Raw genomic sequence first — 23,638 nt, 5'->3', positions numbered from 1 at the left:
AAACTTCAGCATGCATAAGTATTCACCCCCCCCCAAAGTCAATACTTTGTAGAGCCACCTTTTGCAGCAATTACAGCTGCAAGTCTCTTGGGATATGTATCTATAAGCTTGGCACATCTAGCCACTGGGATTTTTGCCCATTTCTCAAGGCAAAACTGCTCCAGTTCCTTCAAGTTGGATGGGTTCCGCTGATGTACAGCAATCTTTAAGTCATACCACAGATTCTCAATTGGATTGAGGTGTGGGCTTTGACTAGGCCATTCCAAGACATTTAAATGTTTCCCCTTAAACCACTCGAGTGTTGCTTTAGCAGCATGCTTAGGGTCATTGTCCTGCTGGAAGGTGAACCTCCGCCCCAGTCTCAAATCTCTGGAAGAGTGAAACAGGTTTCCCTCAAGAATTTCCCTGTATTTAGCGCCATCCATCATTCCTTCAATTCTGACCAGTTTCCCAGTCCCTGCCAATGAAAAACACCCCCACAGTATGATGCTGCCACCACTATGCTTCACTGTGGGGATGGTGTTCTCGGGGTGATGAGAGGTGTTGGGTTTGCGCCAGACATAGCGTTTTCCTTGATGGCCAAAAAGCTCAATTTTAGTCTCATCTGACCAGAGTACCTTCTTCCATATGTTTGGGGAGTCTCCCACATGCCTTTGGCGAACACCAAACGTGTTTGCTTATTTTTTTTCTTTAAGCAATGGCTTTTTTCTGGCCACTCTTCCGTAAAGCCCAGCTCTGTGGAGTGTACGGCTTAAAGTGGTCCTATGGACAGATACTCCAAACTCCGCTGTGGAGCTTTGCAGCTCCTTCAGGGTTATCTTTGGTCTCTTTGTTGCCTCTCTGATTAATGCGCTCCTTACCTGGTCCGTGAGTTTTGGTGGGCGGCCCTCTCTTGCCAGGTTTGTTGTGGTGCGATATTCTTTCCATTTTTTTAATAATGGCTTTAATGGTGCTCCGTGGGATGTTTAAAGTTTCAGATATTTTTTTATAACCCAACCCTGATCTGTACTTCTCCACAAGTTTGTCCCTGACCTGTTTGGAGAGCTCCTTGGTCTTCATGGTGCCGCTTGCTTGGTGGTGCCCCTTGCTTAGTGGTGTTGCAGACTCTGGGGCCTTTCAGAACAGGTGTATATATACTGAGATCATGTGACACTTAGATTGCACACAGGTGGACTTTATTTAACTAATTATGTGACTTCTGAAGGTAATTGGTTGCACCAGATCTTATTTAGAGGCTTAATAGCAAAGGGGGTGAATACATATGCACGCACCACTTTTCCATTATTTATTTTTTTGAATTTTTTGAAACAAGTTATTTTTTTCATTTCACTTCACCAATTTGGACTATTTTGTGTATGTCCATTACATGAAATCCAAATAAAAATCAATTTTAATTCCAGGTTGTAAGGCAACAAAATAGGAAAAATGCCAAGGGGGGTCAATACTTTCGCAAGCCACTGTACTGTGGTTTCATTGGAGTATAATTAATGTAAAGAGAATGGCATTTCTGATGGAATGATTTGTAAACATTAGGTAAAATGGTTATGTTAAAACAATGTGGCAGTGAAACAGTAATTTTTAACATAACGTTTGAAGGAATCATGGAAAGTAGCTGTTTACAAACTGCAAAGACAGTATCATAAAGTAATGGTTCATGTTTTTAACAACAGTAACAGAAATAATATTATTGAAGAATAACTAGCTTCAAATAACATGTTCTTGTTTTTGTTTTTTTTGTTTGTTTGGTTTTTTTTTTTACTGTTCCCTCAGATTTGGGTGATTTTTGTAATTACTCTGAGTGGTTCTGCAACTACACACATATAATGTTTTTTTTTTTTTTCTGTCTGTGTTATTGTGCTTCGACAAGACGTTCAGGAAATGTTTATTTCTAGTTTCCACAGATATAGAGTATGTTTCACAGGACAGAGCCTTATATAAAAGTAAGCACCAGCACTAATCCAGTGCTCAGCTGTGTATATCCAGAAAAAACAAAGGAAACCAAAAGAAGACCACTTTGTAGCTGGCTCTTACTTCTATGAATATGTTCTGGATGACAAAACCCTATGGCAAACAACTGAAGAACAGCTCTTGTACCCAGCTGAAAGCATCTTAACATAGACTGATAACAGTATAAAAAGGACAGTTGAGAACACCATAATATGGTAAGGGGACAGTAAAAAGTCTCTGATAATATGGAGTCACTACCTCAAATGGTCAAAATTACTGCCACAAAGGGTACATTTTCTTATACAATACCCAGAATCCCACTTGACAGAGAATTATAGAATACAGTTGTATAGAATTGTTTATTAGCAGTTGTACTAGCAGAGATGGAATGGCAAACAAACTCCCCTCACTGGGATTCTTCATTTGAAAAACGTTTCCATGAGTTTTTTTTTTTTTCATATTGCATACCTACAATATTAAAACATGTGAAATCTCTCTTACTGAATGGCTTATTAGAAGATGTCTAATATCAGAAATGAGAAAGCTAATGCTTGAGTTGCTACACATCACTGCCATCTAGCTATGGCTTTTGTAATTTTATCTGTTCTTGCACTCAAAATAAAACAAAGCAAAAATAATAGGCAAGATAATAAAAAATGCTAGGCCTGTCTCCTCGAATACTAGTGGCCTCTCAGCGAAGGTCAAAAAATCATGTTAATTTGGAGTTTATCTATAAAAAATATAGGATTAAGACAGCAACTTGTCAATGTATATTTTTATCACATACCGCACTGAACTTTTTCTGGTTAATTAACACAATTGTTACATCGAGAATTAGCTGGAAAAGATTGAACAGGTTAATGGAGGTTTTTAATTAACTGTTTCAATTGTAATCATAGTATAGTAGGTTATAAACTTGTATTTTTCTAAACCTTTTGCTAACTCATTTCACTTTTTATTTTTTTATTGCCTCTAGTAATGGTTAGGTGTTAAGTGGGTCTCTATATCACCCCTGGGGAAAATCTAAAAACCTAGCCTGGGTTACAGAGGTCTAAGATCAGCTCCAAGGCCCACAAGTAAAAAATCTGAAACAAAACAAACTATATTTGAGCTATAAGAAAAAGACAATAAAAACAAGAAAACAGTTATAAAGTTGGTGTTAAAATAGTTTTCAGGGTTGTTATATCATGCTAAAAGTTTAGCAGTCTTTATGGGTCAGTCCCAAGGTATTACCAAATACTGTACAACATCTTCCAACAATCATGGGACATGTTGTGAGGTAGTTTAAAAATAATTCAAGACTATAATGCTACAGAAATCAGAGGGCTTAAAAAAAAAAAAAAAAAGATCAAAAAGAGCTTTGAGAAGAGGAAACAGTGGTGCTAACGTCCTGACACAACAGTATGTAGCAATGTAGCAATTCTCTTATTGGATCTCAGTTTTTACTTATTTGCATTGATTTGTGTATTCAATTTTAAAGAAAGCAGAAGCATGTATGATAAACTTTGGTACCTTCTACACTAGCCACTACCTAAGGATGATGCTATTAAAAAAAAACAAAAAAAACTTGTGACTCAACAGTTCCAAGACAGTGTAAATGTCCTCTTTTTAAATGATCAGAGAGATTGAAATCTCATTCCGTTTGTCACTGGATAAAACAGGCCCCAGTACCTTGACACTTGCTGTATTCAGCGAATCCTGCCTTTTAAAAAAATGTCTGCTTCTCTGAAAGAACAATAATGATGAAAATCCATTACCTGTAACCGCTTCATCCTATAGAGGGTGGCAGTGAGCCGGTGCCTAACCCAGCAGACACAGGGTGCAAGGCAGGACTACACCCTGGACGGGATGTGAGTTCATCACAGGGCAACTAAGGGGCAATTTAGAGAGGCCAATCCACCTAACCAGCAAGTCTTTGGACTGTGGGAGGAAACTGGAGTACCTGGAGAAAAACATGAATGCAAGGAGAGCATGCAAACTTCACACAGACAGACCCAAGGCCAGAATCAAACCCAGGACCCTGGAGCTTTGAGGCAGCAGCGCTAACCACCACACCACCCACAATGATGAAAATGATTAATTGACAGCCATTTGAAATGTCTTCATATCACAGTTTTTGTCAGTTAGAAATGACGTGACATTAAAATTAACCATACAGTTTTATGACTTAGATTTTATATATATATATATATATATATATATATATATATATATATATATATATATATATAATATATTATATTATTATAAACCATATTACATGGGTAAGATACAATCTGAGTTTCAGTAAGTAACCACCAGTAGATTTAGTGGACTGGATATCAGCTTGTAGAACACAGCACCCTATATAATATGTTATGTTTAAAGTAAAACAAATTACAAGCAAAACATGAGCAATGAGGCCATACTTGTTCGTGTATGAAAAAAAGCTCCTTTCACATTTAAACCAGTAGAGGGAGTATTTGTGCTTCAAATCTTCTTGTACAGGTGCACAGCACTGGAGGAGCCATTGAGCAGGTGTCTCTGGTGAAAGATAGGGTTCCAACCCAGGACAGGGCAAGTAAACCAGGTAAAGAACCTTAATAAAGATTTTATTAAAGCAGATTTTGACCCACCTTGCGGAGGATAAAAACACACAGAAACAACACTGATACTACAAAAGACTCCTCAGCAAACTTTACAATAAAAAAAGCTCCCAGTTGATTCAGGCTCTTTCCATTGTTGTCTTCTAAATATAAATCAAGTGAGCCATAGAGAAGGATTCCAGACTATGTAATAAACATATAGTAGAGGGAAACTGGCTAAATTAGACACAGAAGAGAATTTCATCAGAAGTAATATGTCTCATCAGTACAGAAATAAGAATAACCATACGTTCAATAAAACTAGCCATTGGAAATCTATAGAGTTCTTTCAATTCTCATTTGTTTCAAATTTTGATTATGACTTATTCTATTTGAATGTTTCATGCTGGTCAGCGATCAATAGGCTGCTGTATTCCATGGCCAGTAGTATTATGTACATCGCTGGGTGCCAGTTTCCCAACAAAGAAACGATCTGCCAATACCGTTCTTATGGACGAGAATACAGGAAGCCAGGCCCCCAATGTAAACAGTTCTTATTATAATTATAGTTTTTACAAAGTGCAATTAAAGTGCTTAGTCTAGTGAATGTACTGTATAAGACGTCAGCTGAGAGTGACCCTCAATTAACTATTTAAGGACTGCTCCAGACACTATAACAAGCAGAGGCGGAACACTCATTTGAGCAGTAGGCTTGTGTACTGAGCTGATTAAATGCTGCAGAATTGCACAGGAAAAATGTTTATAGAGAGCTGAATGTCCTCTTTATAAAGCTGATAACTTATTTTGTGTCGAACAACAATATATGTGTGCATCTAACACTTCAACCTGAACTGGAGGGTGCCAGCCAGTCTGCACGTCTACAGTATTGGAGGCACCAACAAAAACACAACGATAAGAAACAGCAATTGCTATAAACAGGTGTTCACGAGTTATAAATACAAACACGTTGTGTCCCACCCTAGACCCGACATTCATTTGGCTAAGTAAAAGTGTTTTTAATGTATAAGAAGCTCAGGCACATCAGCAACAGGAAGCAGCTTGGGTCATCTCTCTCTATTGTGGTCTGCAGATCTCTTGAGTAAAAAGAAAGACGATTGTGAGTAACAAACACTGCATGTCACAGCTGCAATTACAAAAATAGAATTATCAGTGTCAAAAAAAAAAAAAAAAAAAAAAAAAAAGGAGTACAAAATAATTACCTAAATCCACAGTGTGTATTTCTGAAACAAATCCATATATTCCCTTCACTTTACCACCAAAATGGGTTTATCAGATGCAGAAACATTAGGTTATTATCATAACCCTGGTTCCCTGAAATAGGAATATTAACCATTACAAAACGGGTCCTTCCCTTTAAGACACCCGAACTGACAACTCTATACCAAAGATTCTCAATTAGAGTAGGTTCACCGCCCCCTACCATTTTCTTTCAAAGACTGTGACCATGAACGACGCGACCCCGAAGTTAATGGTCAATATTCCTATTTCAGGGAACCAGGGTTATGATAATAACCTAACGTTCCCTTTCAAGTAGGGAATATTAACCATTAAAAAATGGGCGAGTATATCCAAGCTGTCACAAGGACATGGAGCATACCTCAATAAGCTGCAAAGCCAAGCCGAAACCGCCTTGTGACTATAATTAATACACCAGCAAGCTGGAATAACAACATTAGTATGGACTCAACTCTAATGTTTTGTGAATATACCCAATCTGTCGCAATGACATGGTATACAACACTGAGCTACAAAGCTAGCCAAAAACCACTCTGTGCTACAAAGAGTATTGCAATAAACTGAAAACTGTCGTTAGGGTGAACTGGAAGCTGCCCTCAGTACTCTCGTGCCAATCCAGGACTCTGCGGGTCCACGACATTCAGCCAATAGAACCTGGCAAACGTATGGTATGAAGTCCAAATCGCTGCAGTGCATATTTCCTGAATAGATGCACCCTGGAACAAAGCCCATGAAGTCGCCTGAGCCCTGGTGGAAAGGCCGGTGAGCTTCTCAAGCAGAGGCAGATTGTCCAGTTCACAAGCAGTCTGTAATGCACCTGTTATCCATTTGGATAGACGCTCTTTATACAGAGGCTGTCCCTGGGACTTAGCCCTACAACAAACAAACAATTGTTCCAACTGCCTCCAGCTTTTAGTCCTCTCCACATAATATGCTAACGCTTGCACCGGACAAAGCATATGGAGCTGGCACTCCTTGTCAAATTGGAAAAGAGGGGGGACAGATTAATGTGGAAAACCGAGATGGTCTTCAGCAGGAAAGCTGGGTTAGTACGAAGGGTGACCTTCGTTCTGGCCTCTGAAAAGAATCAGACAGGCTTTCGATAAAAAGAATGCCTGCATTTCACTCACCTGCTTAGTGTAAGTGATTGCAAACAAGAAAGATGTCCTGAAAGACAAAAAGTGCAGCCCAGCTAAATGTGCATGGACTCAAATAAAGGTTTTGTCAGTACAAAAAGTACTAAATTTAACCTCCAACAAGGAACTAGGTCCTTCACCAGTGGTCGCTTTTTTTTTTTTTTTTTTTTTTTTTTTTTTTTTACTTGCCCAGCCAGGAAATTAGCTCCTGGGGAGACCGAATAGATTTTTGTATGGCAGACTGAAATGGCTACCAAATAGACCTTTAGAGTAGAGGGGGATTTCTCATAGGGCACATCGTGGGTTGGAACCCACAAGCCAAAAACCATGCCTGAAACACTCCCCACTTGTAACCATACTGGGATCAAGTACAGGCTGCCCTGGCGTTTTGTAGGGTGTCAATCACCCTGTTTGATAACCCCAGACGGCGCAAATGCAGCCGTTCAGGGGCCAGACGCAGAGCTGCAGTCTTGATGGGTTGGGGTGGCACAAGGTACCCTGCACCTTATTGAGCAGGTCACGACATTCGGGCAGGCTCCACGGCTGGCCGCTCATTACTACATCAGAACTAAAAAACCACACTCTTGGCCTGTAAGGAGCTACTAATAGCACCCTTGCCCAGTCCTGTGAGATTTCTCCAGACACAGCGGGAGCATGACAGCTCCCTGAGAAGGGGCCCTGGACCTGTGATAGCAAACCCCTAGGGTCCCCCAGGTAAATTCCAGGTACAATGCAATAGCAAGCAATGTATAATAAGACAGTAACTGGACTGTCAATAAGGCCTACTTGTTAGTAGGCAGGCAGGCTGGTTTGCATGTCACAATGATAAGACCCAGGCATAATGCAAATAACAAGCATTGCACAGAAGAAATGTACAGTTGCTGGCTCAGTTTGTTAAAGACAGTATCTGGACTGTCAACCAAGCCTGCTTGGTACTAGACAGGCAGGCTGGCTAAAAACCTGGCATTATGCAAATAGCAAGCAACGTACAGTAAAGTGTGCAGTTGCTGGAATGGAATGTCAACAAGGCCCGCATAGTACGAGATGCAAATAACCAGTGATGTACATTAAAACTGTACTGTTACTGCCTCAGAAAGCTAGACAGTAACCGGACTGTCAATATGCCTGCTTGGTGCTAGCTAGGCAGGCTGGGGACAGGTATGGTTAAAAGACAGTACTGAAGGAACATTAGTGCTCAACGCCCCCCTTGTCTTTCTAGATCGTGCCCCAGCCGAGGCTGACTATATCTGTTGAAGCAGCAACACCACTGTATAATAGGTGGGAGCTGCAGCTACTGTATGTAGTATTTACTTTAATTGTTTACTTTAACAGGGCTAGCGCGATATTCAGTACTTGTAATAAGTATGTTACAGCTGGTACTGGACCAAGGATGGTACTGTTTTATCTATTTTTCATAGGGTATCCACAGATATCAATGCAGGCTGATAGTAAAGCTGCAATGACATTCACAGGTGCACACGGTACCAATGCAGAGCTTTTTTTAAAATGTTTTTTTTTTTTTTTTTAAATCACTGTCTTTATAGGTGTGTATGATTTGTTAGTTACCGAAACCTCAGTCAACAACTGACAGATAAGAGGATAATTTCGTACCTCTTAATTTGTACCGATGAAACATAGCCTGGTTAACCGTACTGATGGCATATTAAATGCTTAGATGACAGATATGGTTGCATTCTTGTAGAACTTAAGGCTAAAAAAATACATTTTAATAAGCAATTGCATTAGTTCCATTACTTAATTGAGCACAAGGTGGTTTCAATAAATACTTTCCGACTTAAACATAGGCCTACTATGTGATAGTTTGGGTTAATAAGTACTTAAAACGGTAGGTAAGCGTTTATTTTTTTAATTATTTTTATATATAATTATTAGTCGAATAAGACCATATTGCTACCTGCTTTCCAGGCATCATGACAGTGTTCTAGGATCAGTGAAGACAATAGCCCAGCCTGACCTTAGTACTATTTGTTTTAAGTGTACAAGACTTTGTTTAAACCTTTTATTTTGCTCTGTGAGCGTTGTTTTTCTTTGTTTATTTTTGTTTAAATAAATAAGTGTGCCCCAGTGCTTTCAACCCTGCAAGTACCTGCCTACATCTCTCTGCTAGCTTCCTGGTCTGGGTATGTCACTACTCGAGCCAAACTGTCACACAAGCCAATGCTCTTCTCACACACAAGCTACCAGGTACAGCATCAGCATTTTTCACCCAGTCTACTTGAGGATTGTTTAGGAAGTAACTGCACCCACCAAGAAATAAATATACAAATATCTTAATGAACAGTCCTTAGAGTTCCCTGAAAACCAAACTTCTCCTTAAGCATGGATTACCGTCACCATTACTGTTAAATCCGCCTCAACCAAATGATTTAGTAAGTGTTCTGAAGCCTGGAATTCACTGCCATTGGCACTGCACTGGTGTTGAACACTAGCTGAGCACTGGAGTGTTTAATTTATGTAATAAATGGATGATTTGTAATGTATGACTGAGCACTTGCTTAGCTCCCAAGACCAAATAATATTTTTTCAAAATAATGACTGATGGCCCTAATATTGCAGGGAGCAAACAGTTAACTGCCTGTACTCTTCCAAACATCCTAGTAGTCTTACTATAAGAAACCATACCCTTGTAGCCTTTTCTCCGATTCTTAACTTATCAGATGTTTTGACGACCTGCTTGCTTTTAGTATTATTGTTGAGTTTTTAAAACAAATATTTTAAAGAGCCTGAAGGTGCCACAGCAAGGTGACAGATACATTAAATGTGTTGGCTTTGCGATTACTTATATAGTAATATATAAAACTCTTAAGTTTCACTTGCATTTCTTTATATTTTCGGTAAAATGGTACCCTATTTTACTTTAGGGGGTTTCACAGACTCAACTGAAACTAAATGTTCCTCTTCCTGTAACTTTATTTCTCAATCGTTAATCAGAAGCGCAAGATCACCCACAGCTGCACTTGCAGACTTTAATAGTTTTGCTGATTTAAATGCATCTCCAAGCTCTATGCACAGTATCTGCACATTGCCTTATCAAGTACATTTCATACACAAACCTATATAAGCATTATCTAATTAGTCAGATGACAGGGGGAGAGCCCTATTTTACACAGTGCTTGATCTAAATACATTTAGATACATTTGTGGGACATTTGTGTAGTAAGTTTATTAAAAAACCTAATCTCTAGTAGTGCACGTATCTGAAGGAAGGAAACTGTCTAAAAAGGCAGATGAATTTAGATATGAGCCGGATTGGTAAAAATACGGCCCCTGGTTTCCAGTCCAAAGTGAAAAAAAGAGAACTCTATTTTTGTTTGTGGTTTTCAGAAAGAAATATAATTGAAAAAAGATATATAATGGCAAATATCTTTTTAGTATGTTTCTGTTTTCTTTTTTTGTATAGCAATATCTGAAAAAGGTATTTCCTGTTCACAGTTACAGATTTCTGCTTCTGCAGTATTTTGTCCACTGGTCAGTGCTCTATACTGCTCACCACAAGAGAGGATTTCCACAGTCTGAACTAGCTATTTCTTTTAAAATGTACACCAAAAAAACAGAAATCAAACATGAAATATGTTTTTAGTCTGATGAATGCAATTAGTTTTATTGAACTTTTGTTCCACACATCTTAAAAGAACTGGAAGGAAGCACAGGGGCTGCAAAGAAGCCACAGTAACAGATCGACTGCTCGAAATATCCACTTGCATCACTTCCTCATACCCTGTGTGTTGTGTTTTGTACGACTGCACTTTGAAAAGCTACAGAGGGAACTTAGCATACATCTACTGAAGACATTCCGATGTAGCATGTCACTGCTCGGTAAGTAAAGAAAACCTTAAGGTAACAAATTACTGCTTTATCATTTCAACACAATGTGAATTACTAACAAGGCATGAGGGGTCTGGTTTTTAAAGCTACAGAAACGAAATGTGATCCACTTTCGGATGTTACAGTAACTATCAGTACACTGAAGAAGAAATTAGCTGAGACAAATGCTTACTAGTCTTCTTATAAGCTTTACAGTTATTGTTAGACAATACAATTTTACGTATTCACATTTATTTTTGTGTTGAGTCAGTTTTGATGTGGATTGAATTTCTTTTCTGTAGCAATGACTACAGCATCAGTTTCTGAATGACAATCTGCTACCAGATTTTAGAATACACAGCTAAAGCTAGCCATAAACCAGTGAATATAGGTATAAAATAAAAAAAAAACTAAATCATGGAAAAATTCTGTAAGTGAGAGAAAGTATAGATACGTGAAGTATTAAATGGAAGACTCATAACACAACAGTATATTTGATTCACTTTTTATACCTAATGTTAAAAATATAGACAGTAGTAAATAACCAGTGTGCCAGTTCTTTACAGAAACTTGAAGCATGACAAATCTGTTTGTAACATACACATGTACACTCCAAATACAGTGGCTGTTGTAAGGCTGTGCTTTATATGGCATGTACTGCATTATAAAGAAATGTCCTTCTTTAGATATTAATATTTAAAATTCAATATTTACTGACAATTACTTTCAGTTATATGATGATACTTGCAGTCATTTATTTTATTATATGTGTGCAGCTTTGTGCTGAAACTGGTCTAACATTTTTACTCATACATAATGCTGTATTATCTGCCATCTTCCTTTGGACAGCATTTGATTCCATTATTAAAAACACCTTCAGGACTGGAAATTGAGAGTGGCAACCATTTGTGTTGAAGGCAATTAACATCCCACAGTGGAAGAGACATTTTTTACACCACCCTCCCCCTCAACTCACACTCCCCCACACATTTGAACATGAATCAAAATGAAACCTATAAAATACTGACTTCACATTACAGGCTTGACTGATTTTCAGGTTTTAAGGAACCAAGCAGCAGCCAAGAAAGCTTGTAAATGTCTACAGGGTGTAATTAATGGATTCTGTATTCATTTCTGTGTTAAGCTTGGGCTGGTGTGGGCGGGATTGCAATTACTGCAAAACTTTCAGGACTTGTTTTTGGCATTAAACTTGCAAGAAACTGCTTAGAATAATAATCAAACTGCTACTGCGTACAACAGTTATTTATTGCCTTCGCATTGAAATTGAACAATGTTGCCCATGACCAGCTTTTGGCTCCAAAGCTAGAACTTCACCAGGTGAGCTACAGCAAAGGAGCCTCTCCCCTAGTCACTATAGTAGTTCTATTGCATGTTGTCCATTTATTACAGCACCCCAGTGACATTATAATCTATAACAATGTACTTTATAACATAAGTTAAACAGAACTAATTCTCAACCTGAACACTAAGGGTGGTTTTACTGTCTTTGCAGACATTGTATTGCAATATACTGTACTGTATGACAGCTATTATTGAATGACAATTATGTGGGATCTAGGCCACTATTTTCAAATCCTTCAGACACACAGGGGTAAGAATACATTAATAGGCAAAAAGCCTGCAAAATTGATTAGATTATTTTTTGCAGCATTAACATTAGAAGCATTCCGCTTCAGTGCAGCTGCAATTTAAACACATCACCTACATTAGCAATCACAAGCCACACACTTATAAATGAATTTGTCTAGAACACAGCTGTTTCCTGCCTATAATAGGGGCTGTCTGAGCCACACTGGTTGCTGGTTTTTAATCAGTAATATGTATTCAGTGTGTGGTTAGATAACATCTTTGTTTGTAATAGAAATAATAGCATTGGAATGGCTTCAGTAGCATTAGTTATCAGGTTTATGAATAAAAATTAAGTTCAGATAGCCTATTTATTTGGTGGAGGTGCAACATCTCAAAGACATAGCTCAAAAACAGTTGTTCCAGCAAAGTTCTAAAAGAAGCTCTAAAGTTTGACAAAAAGTATGACACACATTTTGACTACAAGTCTTTCTCAATATTTAAAACCTTGCCACATTCTGGTAAGGTTTAGATATAATGTTCCGATTGCTGCAATGGTTATATATTGTTCATGTGTCCTTATAAAACAATTTTTACCAGTATTAAAAATGAATTATCTGTTTGGACTTGCACATATCAATGAGGGTCAGTAAGTACCGTGAGAACACCACAGTGGAACCACAGACATAACAAACAGAAAATGTAGACGCTTAATATTCTTTTTTTTCTGGTTTCTGTTTTTATTTAGACATAATACCTGTTTTTTTCTTTTTGTTTTTTGTCTTCCTAGTGCGGAGTCATGTCTTGAAGAGAATCATCTACAATGAGCTTCAACATGTCTTACAGTATTATGCCTCTGGAAACTGAGCCCAATGAATACAGAACAGCTGCCTTGGTTTTCTACAGTTCTATTTTTATAATTGGAATAATTGTAAACATCACTGCACTATGGGTCTTTGGCTTGACCACAAAGAGGAGAAACTCTGTGACTGTATACATGATGAATGTGGCCTTAGTGGACCTGATTTTTATTATGGTTCTGCCTTTCCGCATGGTTTACTATGGCAAGAACTACTGGCCCTTTGGAGACATTTTCTGCCGGATGACAGCCGCCTTGACTGTCTTTTACCCCTGCATCGCTCTCTGGCTTTTTGCTTTAATCAGCGCTGATCGATACGTGGCTATTGTGCAGCCCAAGCACTCCAAGGAGCTGAAGAATGTAAGCAAAGCCATGATCTCCTGCGTTGGCGTGTGGATAATGACTCTGGGCAGCACGGTGCCAGTGCTCACTTCAGAAAACGACCCTGATGCTTTCTCCAACTTCACCACCTGCCTGAAAATGAGCGACATCATACACTTAAAACACTCCAACCCTGTGAACTTCATGCGTCTCATCTTCTTTTTTCTTGTCCCTATTTTCATCATGATCGGATGCTACTCAGTCATCGTCGACAACCTCATTCATGGGCGGACTTCCAAATTGAAGCCCAAGGTCAAGACGAAGTCTATTAGGATCATCATCACCCTGATTGTTCAAGTGATTGTTTGCTTTGTCCCCTTTCATATCTGCTTTGTCTTCCAATTGCTGGAGAACAGTGGCAAGGATTTCAGCGCTTGGGGGGCCTTCACCACCTTCCTTATGAACCTGAGCACCTGCCTTGACATTATCTTATATTACATAGTGTCAAAACAATTCCAGGATCGAGTCATCAGTGTCATTCTGTACCGCAACTACCTGCGCAGTGTCAGAAGGAAGAGTTTCCGCACATCCGGCAGCATCCGTTCACTCAGCAACATTAACAGTGAAATGATTTAAGGATCCACCATTTTTAAATCTTTGATTTACATTTTATTTGAATTATTTGTAAATACGGTTTCACTTTGTGTCAACTTGTTTGAGATCTGTGGGCATTGGTGCATCTGTGCTGTGCTCTGGATCACGGTCTTGTTCAATAATATCACAGGGGACTTTTCCAAAGTCTTGTAGATTGATTTTCCAATAGAAATTTGGAACAGTTCTGTTTTCTACACCACTGCATTCCATTTCAGAAAAAGTTGATTTCTATTTAAGGAAAATACATATGTATGCCTGATTTGCACCTGCTTTATGTATATGGTCTTAACTGAAGGCATTTTGTCTCCAGGTTAACTACATACATTTCATAAATATAGCTATGTCTTTTCTATGAGCTACTGTAATGATCATTTCCAAAGAAGCATGTTGACAAAAATGCATCCCTTGCAAAAATATACAATACAGCAACCACACAGTTTGGGACATAGTATGTTTTAATAAAGCAATATGCCATTTATGAAAAATGTGTTTTGTAGCACTACTACCGCAAAGTTACTGCGTTCAAAAACCTATTAGTTGGCTACAGCAGTACAAACACTCGTACCCTGCATTACCTAACATTTTGATCACTGTAATACTTTTATACTGATATGACCAATTTGAAACATGCCACTGTAAAACATCCTGTTATTATATAAATGATATGTTTAGTACAGCAGTAACATACATATGACGTCTCATACAATAGAACAACCAACTTCTTAGCACATTTTGCTTTATACAAAAAAAAGCTATTTTTCACAGCACTTAATTCCATTTCATATAATTAATTCCGTGTTTGGCACTGAAAATCATCAGCCCTATATCTTTCTCGAGGTAAAACAAGCTGTGATGCTTTTTTTTTTTTTTTTTTGTGGGGGACAAGATCTGCTTGTTTGTTTGTTTTTCTAAATAAAGTGTAAAATAAAATCCAATTTAAAAAATAAACTGTCCAGATGTTCTGTCTGTTTCGCCTATATTCTTAAGTCTGAAGAACTTGAATGTCTATTCCCCATTTCTCAAGATGCACAACAGCTTTATTTTCATAAATACGTGCGTAAGCCTCCAGTACATCTCAGTAACCAGGGATATTTACCCATCACACAATAAATTCCCAAGCTCAGATCTGTAAGTGGCCCCTCTCCTTGATAAAACATACAGAAATGCCATGTGCACAAGCTAACACCTTTTATTTACCATCTTAATTAAACTTCACAGTCCATCCATCAAATACAACATTGTTAAAAATAGCATAAGAGTGTGAATATTTAACCACAACCAAAAAAGTTTTATTTATGCATGGTAAATATTCAATAATTGTGAGATGATAATAACATTTTACTCTACGCAAAATGCAACACTTTAGATTTGTAACAAAACGTACAGTACAGGCTATGCTATCAGATGACATGCTGTGGAAGAATATGTGTGCATTTTGGGTTTCTACAGTAGTTGTGCCAAATTAACCTCAGTCTGTGAAGTAATGAGAGCCTTAAGACTGAAACTGTATTTTATTTTACAGTATACCAAGGGGATACTTTATCATATATCCTTACTTTTTTTATTCCTTACATGCTTGTTTCGCTACCATTCTGTTTCTGTTTATGCTTAATCATACTTTACCATGGTTACTAACTACTGTATTTCAGAAAAAAATATAATAATAATTTCTTTTTACAGGGTCTGCTTCTGAAAAGACTCAAAAAAGTAGAGTTTCTGAAGTGACAGTTTTTTTTTTCTTTATTAAATGACAAGGGATACGCAGGTGTCATTTCTATCATGTCTGTAACTAGTTGGGCTACTGATAATAAAAACATTACGTTTTTTGGTAGAGAAATTATTAAACTTGAAAGAGAGCGCACCGCCTCTGGTCTTTTCCTAACATTAATGAATATGTTATTTAAAGGGTAAAATAATCAGAAAACTTACAGCCCCGATGGTAGGACATCCACTTTCACATCACATGCGTAGTGCAGAGCTTCAACAAGCAGGGTGTCGAACAAGGCAGAGAAAACCCAAGAGCACAATAAGAATGACTGCAAAGAGAACCAGGAGGATCAGATCATGTTGAAACCAGTTTCAAACATACATGTATCTTTATCAACAAAAGCTTTTCACGGAATATTTAAAAACCTTCCATCGCAGTTGGAGGAAAGATACAGTGCTAAAGAATCAGGTGCTGTACACAAAACTACACAGTAAGTGATTTTAGCTGCAAGGCCACAGGCCCCTTCCCTCTCCCCTTCTTCTAGACACAATCTGTCTACGTGAGCCACATTTTATTAAAAAGATGAAGACATTTATATATATACAATGCAGAATGAAAAAAAAAAAAAAGTTTTAAAAACATAGGCTATATGCATCAAAAAATGTAAGCACAAAGCTTTGTTCAAATAATACTTTTTCAAACAGATAACTAGAACAAAAAGACCAGTTCTCATGTGGGTAACAAAACAATACATACTGCAAATTTCCTGCTGCCGTATCGTCTTTCAAAAATCCTGAAATTGTAGATAAGGAGGCTACTACAGAATGCATGTGTCAGGTCCAGGCAAATAAACCTTCCGCATATTAACCTCCAGATCTAAAACAGAACAAGGGCAGGAATACGGTTTCATCTCTCCATTCTATTTTATTTTATATACATAGCACAGAAAAATATGTTATGGCAGAAATGGTGAATTATTAAATTTTTTTCCAATTCCCTCATAATGGTAGGTTTCATGAGACAGTGTTACATTCTGAATGTACTGGTATTTAATACTTTGGTGTACTGTATGCAGATAAAACCTCACATTTCATCAATTCTGTTATTTATCACACGAGCAAGACTGCTAAAATACACAACATATTGTAGCATGCAACTCCTTCGACTGCACAAGAAACCCTACTGCATGCTGGTAGGAGAAGGCATGCTTTAAAAAATACAGCCATTCTTCCTTTTAAGCAGTAGTAAAAGTTATCTGAAAGTACTTTAAAAGGATATTTTGGATAATTCTGAAAAAAAACACAACTGAAAACATTTAATAACCCGCCACATGAATGCGTATGTATCAAATTACCTCTTAAGATATTTATTTTTGTCACAATTGAACATATTGTATCTCTGAAAAAACACCTATAGTATATTATGTACAAAAGAAAGTTACAATAGGCAACAACAGCATTGATAAATAAGGTTTAATGACTCTTACTGTACCTGAAATTCTTGTTTGATTGTTTGTAGGTTGTACATAAAAAGGCTCTTGTACTTTGAGAATGGCACTGCTAACAAGAAGGCTAGGGCACTTAGGATGATCAGCAGGCTTTTAGAAAAGGGGGCTTTATCTGAAAGATGGAAAAGAGAGCACATATCACTGAGCTTTACTTTGCCAGAAAATGACCACTGACACAGTACATTACAGTATACAGTATAATGCAATGAAACCTAAATGAACCAGTCACCAAAGTGACTGAAATGTGTTGGAACAGTTTTAAAAGTCAGTTATAAAACACAGATAGCTGAATGCTAAAGTATTTCAAGATCAGCAGCATCAGATTAAAGAACACTGACAAACTGCATGAAAATTATTCTGTCAATACGTAGTTCTCACACAACCTATTAATCCCTGTGACATTTATAATAGTATCAAAGGGGTTTTTTTTTGTTTTGTTTTTAACAGTGCCTTATATTTCTTTGACAAGGTGGGCAACTATCTTAATGTGAAGATTAATTTCTCACAAAGGTGGGTTTTTGGTCTGAGGGTGTGTTAATAGCAAACAGCACTTAAAGGCCTTGTGAAAACACCCACCCCATTGGTCATCAGTTCATACATCACGGTAAAGCAACGGAAACAGATCATCAAGGGCTGCCAATGTAGGCCTTCTGTAATGTTACAGTGTGCTACATGAAGACCACATTAACAACCACTGTGTATTTATAAAACCAAGAGAGGAAAATCACATGACTAACTGTAACCTCAAACCCTTTTTCCTTCTATTACACAAACTGCTATAGTTCCACCTAAAAAACATGATGGAATGTATTAACAAAATACAAAAATAAACATCAAAATTAATTATAATATGGTGTGCGGTACATTTCAAGATTATGTAACCTCAGGGCAGTGGCTAAAACATTATGCAGTAATGATAGTTACATTCCTTGGGTGTATTTTCTTTTTTTGTTATTGCTGGATTTAAAGGACCACAAGTTTCAACAAAGTGCATCTCCTCAGGCTTTTTAATATACAATTACAGCACACCAACGCATGTCACACAGCACTACTAAATGCTGGAAAATTTCCATTATATTTATTAATACTTGGAACTGACTAATACACAGTGCGTACAAGTACACAGCAGAAAATCTCATTGCATGTTCGAAATGAAGAAACCATGGTTTATTAACTGTTGTCCACACTAGTGATATGCACTGTTTACTGTACCTAGATGTTTTTTGGTCCAAGTGTTTGGGGGCAAACACAAACGTTTTTATGTTGTTTGTTTCTGTATACTGCATACCATTAGTTGCTTAACATTGCCTAATAATATCCATCAAATAGGAAGAACAAACGCAGTATGCATGCAAGCCTTCTCTAACACAACAGCGCTGAACATTTGCCTCTCCTAATAAATTAAAATGAAACATGAAATTCATATTTACAGACCTTACTAGTAGTAGCCAAAACTACGAAGCAAACTTAAACGTGTCTTACTTTCAATTCAGTCGAGTTATCTGTATTTTAACAAAGTGTTGTTTTATTTGAAAGTCGTTGAATTATGTTATTGGCGAAATTATGAGTCTGTTTGCCTTGACACTTGCAATGTTGATACGAGGGAATGACAGTCGGCTGTAAGTCCAACTAAATTAAATAAACGTTAATTAATTTGCAAAAAATGCTTTATAGGCCAACATACTGCAACAGTAGCATGTTGACTAAATGTGTTAGATTACAGATCACCTTGACTAAATTAGTATAGTATACTGTCATACCGGTAATTAAAAATAACTCACAGAGCCCCGTTGAGCCGGTAGTGGTAAACATGTTACTGTACAGCCAGAAAAGACGGTCAACCGGGGTAAACAATTCTCCAGAAATGATTGACCGTGTAATGAAGATTTAGAAAAAAAAAAAGTTAACGTAAAAGTTAAAATAAAATTTAAAAAATCAACTGACGGTGACACTGGAAAAGGTTACCGACTAAGGCGGTCGAGAAGGTCCAAACCTTTTAAAAAGCTACTCAATACTGCCACCCATAGATCGAATGCGCAAAGAAAAAAGAAATAATACCTGTCTTTAACTGCAGATTTTTTTTAATTAAACAGTGAGCAAACTGATGATAAATGTGTGTGAATAGTTTTTCACAAAAAAAGGCGATCTCAACAAGACTGTTAATTTATAGAACAATTAACGATTGGTGAAAGAACAAAATTAAAACTTAATGGTAAGTTTTAATAATGGGAAAGGTTTTTAAAACATAAAACTAAATAGACTACATTTTGAATGTTATATTATTCCAACCAAACAATTAAAAATGTATTTAAGGTATGTTTTAATAAAACACTGTACATACTAGTAGATGTTGTTCAACTGTAAACCCAATAATAACAACAGCAATAATAATAATATAATAATAATAATAATAATAATAATAATAATAATAATAATAATAATAATAACCAGAACTGCCAGGCAGTTTTATGGCTTCCAAGCTCAGTACCAGTTGGAAATGTTGGCAAGCTGTAGCATTGCAACACAAGTGTCAGCAACAGATCAGTTTTATGGAGCAGTTTCTATTCAAAATACTGCATTAATTCATTATCTCACAATGCTTTATAACTTTAAACACCATAGTAACCATGATCCTATCTACACACTGTAAGGAGTTATAAGCTAGTTTTACATTTAACCTTAAGGATAGGTCAAAGGTCACAATTAAGGTAATTTTTAAATAGCGCATATATGGGTTTCTAAAAGTGTTGTATAGTAACCATAACCCTATGTGAACTGTAATGAGTTATAAGTTCATTTTACATTTGACCTTAGAGAAGTCAAAGGTCACAGGCAAGGTGATTTTTGGATATAGCACACATGGTTTCCTATATGTGTTCCATAGTAACCATTAACCTATCTGCACTTTATAAGGAGTTATAAGCTAGTTTTACATTTAACTTAATGAGACGTCAAAGGTCACAGGTAAGGTCATTTTTGGACAGAGCACATATGGTTTCTTACATGTGTTCCATAGTACCCATTAGCCTATCTGCACTTTGTAAGGAGTTGTAAGCTACTTTTACATTTGACCGAAGATTTTGAAATTTTTAAGAAATGCGTCAGGTGGTCATAGTTGTTTACGCACAAACACTATTTTTGAAAAAGTCAAAAAGTCAGTTTTATTGACACAGGGATGATGCTTGTCAACTTTGGAGTTAATCAAATAAACCATTTTTCAACTGAAGCGGTTTAAAATTTAAGAAGAAAATGTAGGTATGGCCATCTTGTTTTATAAAAGAACACCATTTTCGCTACTTGAATTCCATTGTCCACAGCATGATGCCTACGCAGTTCAGAGCTAGTCGGTTTTTAAACAGAAGCAGTTTGATGTTTGGAGCGCGTTTCTGTGAATTTGCTGGCAGCCATTAAAATGTATCGCTGCAATTTATGCTTCGCAAATTTGAAGCAGGTTTGGTTGCTGATGACGTATCAATTGATTCACCGGTTTCTAAGAATAAAATTCTGAAAGGTTCTTCCAAAAAATAGGTCAGATGAACATAAGAACATAAAAACATAAGAAAGTTTACAAACGAGAGGAGGCCATTCGGCCCATCTTGCTCGTTTGGTTGTTAGTAGCTTATTGATCCCAAAATCTCATCAAGCAGCTTCTTGAAGGATCCCAGGGTGTCAGCTTCAACAACATTACTGGGGAGTTGATTCCAGACCCTCACAATTCTCTGTGTAAAAAAGTGTCTCCTATTTTCTGTTCTGAATGCCCCTTTTTCTAAACTCCATTTGTGACCCCTGGTCCTTGTTTCTTTTTTCAGGCTGAAAAAGTCCCTTGGGTCGACACTGTCAATACCTTTTAGAATTTTGAATGCTTGAATTAGGTCGCCACGTAGTCTTCTTTGTTCAAGACTGAACAGATTCAATTCTTTTAGCCTGTCTGCATATGACATGCCTTTTAAGCCCGGAATAATTCTGGTCGCTCTTCTTTGCACTCTTTCTAGAGCAGCAATATCTTTTTTATAGCGAGGTGACCAGAACTGAACACAATATTCAAGATGAGGTCTTACTAGTGCATTGTACAGTTTTAACATTACTTCCCTTGATTTAAATTCAACACTTTTCACAATGTATCCGAGCATCTTGTTAGCCTTTTTTATAGCTTCCCCACATTGTCTAGATGAAGACATTTCTGAGTCAACAAAAACTCCTAGGTCTTTTTCATAGATTCCTTCTCCAATTTCAGTATCTCCCATATGATATTTATAATGTACATTTTTATTTCCTGCGTGCAGTACCTTACACTTTTCTCTATTAAATGTCATTTGCCATGTGTCTGCCCAGTTCTGAATCTTGTCTAGATCATTTTGAATGACCTTTGCTGCTGCAACAGTGTTTGCCACTCCTCCTACTTTTGTGTCGTCTGCAAATTTAACAAGTTTGCTTACTATACCAGAATCTAAATCATTAATGTAGATTAGGAATAGCAGAGGACCTAATACTGATCCCTGTGGTACACCGCTGGTTACCACACTCCATTCTGAGGTTTTTCCTCTAATCAGTACTTTCTGTTTTCTACATGTTAACCACTCCCTAATCCATGTACATGTGTTTCCTTGAATCCCAACTGTGTTCAGTTTGAGAATTAATCTTTTGTGCGGGACTTTGTCAAAAGCTTTCTGGAAATCTAAATAAACCATGTCATATGCTTTGCAATTATCCATTATGGATGTTGCATCCTCAAAAAAATCAAGCAAGTTAGTTAGACACAATCTCCCTTTCCTAAAACCATGCTGACTGTCTCCCAGTACCCTGTTACCATATAGGTAATTTTCCATTTTGGATCTTATTATAGTTTCCATAAGTTTGCATATAATAGAAGTCAGGCTTACTGGTCTGTAGTTACCTGGTTCAGTTTTGTTTCCCTTTTTGTGGATCGGTATTACGTTTGCAATTTTCCAGTCTGTCGGTACCACCCCTGTGTCAAGAGACTGCTGCATGATCTTGGTTAGCGGTTTGTAAATTACTTCTTTCATTTCTTTGAGTACTACTGGGAGGATCTCATCCGGCCCAGGGGATTTGTTTATTTTAAGAGCTCCTAGTCCCTTTAACACTTCTGCCTCAGTTATGCTAAAGTTATTTAAAACTGGACAGGAACTGGATGACATGTGGGGCATGTTGTCAGTATCTTCCTTTGTAAAAACTTGTGAAAAGTAATCATTTAACATATTTGCTATTTTTTTTCTTCATCTACGATTTTGCCATTTGTATCTCTTAAACATTTAATCTCCTCTTTGAATGTTCTCTTGCTGTTGTAATATTGGAAAAACATTTTGGAATTGGTTTTAGCTCCCTTAGCAATGTTTATTTCTATTTCTCTCTTGGCCTTTCTAACTTCCTTTTTGACTTGCGTTTGCAGTTCTGTGTACTCTTTCTGCGTACTTTCTTTTTGGTCCTTTTTTAATGCTCTGTAAAGTGCCTTTTTTCGCTGAATATTTTTTTTAATTGATCTATTAAACCATTTTGGCAATTTAGTTTTACATTTAGATTTGTCTACTTTAGGGATGTAATTGTTTTGCGCCTCTAGTACTACATTTTTGAAGAACAACCATCCTTCTTCTGTGGGTGTTTTCTCTATTTTACTCCAATCTACTTCTGTTAGTCTCTGTTTCATACCTTCATAGTTTGCTTTTCTAAAATTGTAAACCTTAGCTTTAGTCATTTCTTTTGGGGATTTAAAAAACACTTCAAATGAGACCATGTTGTGGTCTGAGTTTGCCAGTGGTTCTCTGACCTCTGTTTTAGTTATTCTATCTTCGTTATTTGAAAAGACTAAATCAAGGCATGCCTCCCCTCTAGTGGGTGCCTTCACAAATTGTGTTAGGAAGCAGTCATTTGTCATTTCCACCATTTCTATTTCATCCTTCGCCATCATATTTGTTTCCACACAGCGTAGTGGAATTCCTTGTTTAGTTTTAAGAATTTTAGACTATTTCTGGAAGCTGAATTGGTGAGTCACTGCTGCAGGTTTTTTTTTTTTTTCCTGACAGGATTTCCTGTTTGTTTTCTATTTGCATGCTGTCGATTTTGTTAGCTACAGTAGGTGGTGCCATTGTCTCAAGCACTCTATTTTTTTCTTATTTCTTTTTTTTTTTACAAAAGGCAGGGCAAATTGCTGTAGGGTTACAAAATCCATGTTCACACCTTTAGGTCTTGCATTTATGCATTTGGAATATTGTGATAAGGAACATGTAGAATGAGTGGGGCACTTGTAGATTTTCTCTA

At 37.1% G+C, this 23,638-nt stretch overlaps 2 protein-coding genes across 6 annotated transcripts in view; one reads left to right on the top strand and one right to left on the bottom strand.

The window, feature by feature from the left end:
- Positions 1 to 19,346, bottom strand: part of LOC121327836 (ubiquitin-associated domain-containing protein 2-like) — a 79,607-nt gene extending 60,261 nt beyond the window's left edge. For 3 of the 5 annotated variants that reach the window (XM_041272081.1, XM_041272080.1, XM_041272083.1), the window contains exons 1-4: positions 19,126 to 19,346; positions 17,350 to 17,477; positions 16,615 to 16,734; positions 16,080 to 16,186 (exon numbers count right to left, since the gene is read on the bottom strand). In XM_041272081.1, coding sequence (XP_041128015.1) covers positions 16,080 to 16,186; positions 16,615 to 16,734; positions 17,350 to 17,477; positions 19,126 to 19,177 — 407 coding nt within the window. In that variant the 5' untranslated portion in view covers positions 19,178 to 19,346. Of the gene's footprint in view, positions 1 to 16,079; positions 16,187 to 16,614; positions 16,735 to 17,349; positions 17,478 to 18,847; positions 19,075 to 19,125 lie in introns of those variants that run through there. The other 2 variants (XM_041272082.1, XM_041272084.1) reach the window with 2 other exon arrangements.
- Positions 10,624 to 15,257, top strand: LOC121327838 (N-arachidonyl glycine receptor-like). Its single transcript, XM_041272085.1, has 2 exons — positions 10,624 to 10,741; positions 13,107 to 15,257. The coding sequence occupies exon 2, from the start codon at positions 13,140 to 13,142 to the stop codon at positions 14,130 to 14,132; it is 993 nt and encodes a 330-aa protein (XP_041128019.1). The 5' UTR covers positions 10,624 to 10,741; positions 13,107 to 13,139; the 3' UTR covers positions 14,133 to 15,257.
- Positions 19,347 to 23,638: the final 4,292 nt, after the last annotated feature.

The sequence above is a fragment of the Polyodon spathula genome, chromosome 15 (genome assembly GCF_017654505.1).
Source record: "Polyodon spathula isolate WHYD16114869_AA chromosome 15, ASM1765450v1, whole genome shotgun sequence".
In the NCBI taxonomy this organism is placed as follows: domain Eukaryota; kingdom Metazoa; phylum Chordata; class Actinopteri; order Acipenseriformes; family Polyodontidae; genus Polyodon; species Polyodon spathula.
The sequence above is the reverse complement of the archived record's forward strand: the minus strand, read 5'-3'. Positions and strand labels throughout refer to the sequence as shown.